General features: G+C 46.9%; 1 protein-coding gene across 1 annotated transcript; it reads left to right on the top strand.

Annotated features, from left to right (window-relative positions):
• The first annotated feature begins 307 nt into the window (after window positions 1-307).
• On the top strand, window positions 308-1,579 carry LOC132971952 (uncharacterized protein F54H12.2-like). Its single transcript, XM_061034785.1, has one exon. The coding sequence runs from the start codon at window positions 308-310 to the stop codon at window positions 1,577-1,579; it is 1,272 nt and encodes a 423-aa protein (XP_060890768.1).
• The last annotated feature ends 424 nt before the right edge of the window (window positions 1,580-2,003 follow it).

Below are 2,003 nucleotides of genomic sequence, written 5' to 3'. Positions count from 1 at the left end.
ATGAGCAGAATAACCGGAGAAGGAGATTCTCAAGAAGGCTCCGGAGGTATTATGGTGTTGGCCAGAAGACCCAGGAAGAGACCCCCGGGGGACCGTGTTTTAGCAAGAAAAAAAATAAAAATAACCGACGCGCGGCAAAGAAGAAATCAGTAGGGAGAGGCCTTGCTAAGGGAAGGAGGTCCGTCGCAGGCAGAAACCTAGACTCTGGAGACATATTTCTCTAAACAAAAGTTTCAGAGAAAAAACAAAACAAAACAAAACAAAAAATAAAATGGCTTTATTGCATCACAAATCGGCAGAGTGTAGCATGGCTGAGCTGGATTTATTTTCAGCTCCCATGACGCAGTTGTCTATCGACGAGAAACTCTACACAGAGGTCATGCCTCTGTCGGCCATTACAGATACAGGTCCTATAGAGTTTTTTATACCAGGGGACGGTGAAAAATATTTGGATCTAAATGACACCTTGCTCCATCTCAGGGTGCAAATTACCAACGCCGACGGCACAAACCTAGTGGTCGATGCCCCTGTAGGGTTAATCAATTACCCTCTGAATACAATCTTCAGCCAATGCGATATTATTCTGGGGGATAGACTGATATCACAGTCCAGCGCCACTCATCCTTACAGGGCTATGATTGAAGCCCTGCTCAACTTTTCAGAAGCTACTCTACAAACACAGTTTAGCTCAGGGCTGTTTTACAAAGACACCGCCGGCTCTATGGACTCTGTGGTGACCGTCAATGGTCCCAATCGCGGTCTACGCAGCAGAGCCGAATTTACAGAGCACTCCAGAGAGCTCCACCTGTTGGGACCTCTCCACGCTGATATATTATTCAGCGAGAGGCTCCTTTTGAACTCTGTGGACTTGAGAATTAAGCTGACCAGAGTGTCCGACTCCTTTTGTCTCATGGGTGCTGCCAACAGCACCTTCCGTCTGAAAATACTGGGGGCTGCTCTGTTTATGAAAAAAGTCACCGTTTCTCCACCCGTGCGTTTGGGTCACGCAGCCGCCTTGATGAAGGGCAACGCTCTCTACCCTCTGTCACGGGTGAACGTGAAAACCTACTCCATCCCGCAAAACTCGAGGATATGCAACCAGGAGAACCTCTTTCTGGGTACTATGCCAAAGTATGTGGTGATAGGCATGGTACACCACGAAGCTTTTACGGGGAGCAGGGATCTGTCTCCTTTCAATTTCATCCATAACGATGTGGAATACCTGGCCTTGTGTCAGGATGGAAGACAGGTGCCGGCCAAAGCTTTTCAGCCTCAATTTAACAACAGTGTGTCTGTCAGAGAGTTTTACAACATGTTTACAGCTACAGGGAGACACTTGAAGGATTTACCTCTGAGCATCAACAGGAGAGAGTTTGAACAAGGATACTCTCTGTTTGTCTTTAATCTCAACGCCGGGGAGGATGCTGACGCCCTATCCCCCGTCTCCAACGGGAATTTAAGGCTGGAGATGAGATTCAGAGTCCCTTTACCTCAGACCACTACACTGATTGTGTACGCCTGCTACGAGTCTATTTTGGAGATCAACTCTAAAAGGCAGGTCATGGTGGATTATTACTAAAAAAGAAGAACATGAACAGCCATCAACTAGAGAGTCTAATGACTCGCTTAATGGGAGATGCTTTCTGTGGAGTGTGGGTCTCGGACCAGCTGCAGCTGCTGACGTCATCTTTTAAAACCCCCGCCTACTTCATCGTCAACACACACCCTGCGCATGAGCCGGGGGAGCACTGGCTGGCCCTGACCCTGGAGAAAGATGGAACGGCAACTTTTTTTGACTCTTTTGGATTTCCTCCTCGTTTTTCTCACTATCCTAAACACATTTTACAGTTTTTAAAAGACCGTTCCAGCGCTATTTTATATCACAACAGACAGTTGCAGCATACCTTCTCTTCAGCCTGCGGTCAACACTGTGTTTATTATTTGTCATAGAGCCTGCTGGCAAAGTTTTGAAAATGTTTTAGCGTTGTATAAAGAGGACGAAT

This window comes from Labrus mixtus, chromosome 3 (assembly GCF_963584025.1).
Source record: "Labrus mixtus chromosome 3, fLabMix1.1, whole genome shotgun sequence".
NCBI classification, from domain to species: Eukaryota; Metazoa; Chordata; class Actinopteri; order Labriformes; family Labridae; genus Labrus; species Labrus mixtus.
Note: the sequence above shows the minus strand (reverse complement) of the source record. Positions and strands in the feature narration are given on the sequence as shown.

Excerpts from the sequence above, each read along its gene's own strand:
- LOC132971952 (XM_061034785.1), top strand. The coding sequence starts at position 308 with ATGGCTGAGCTGGATTTATTTTCAGCTCCCATGACGCAGTTGTCTATC.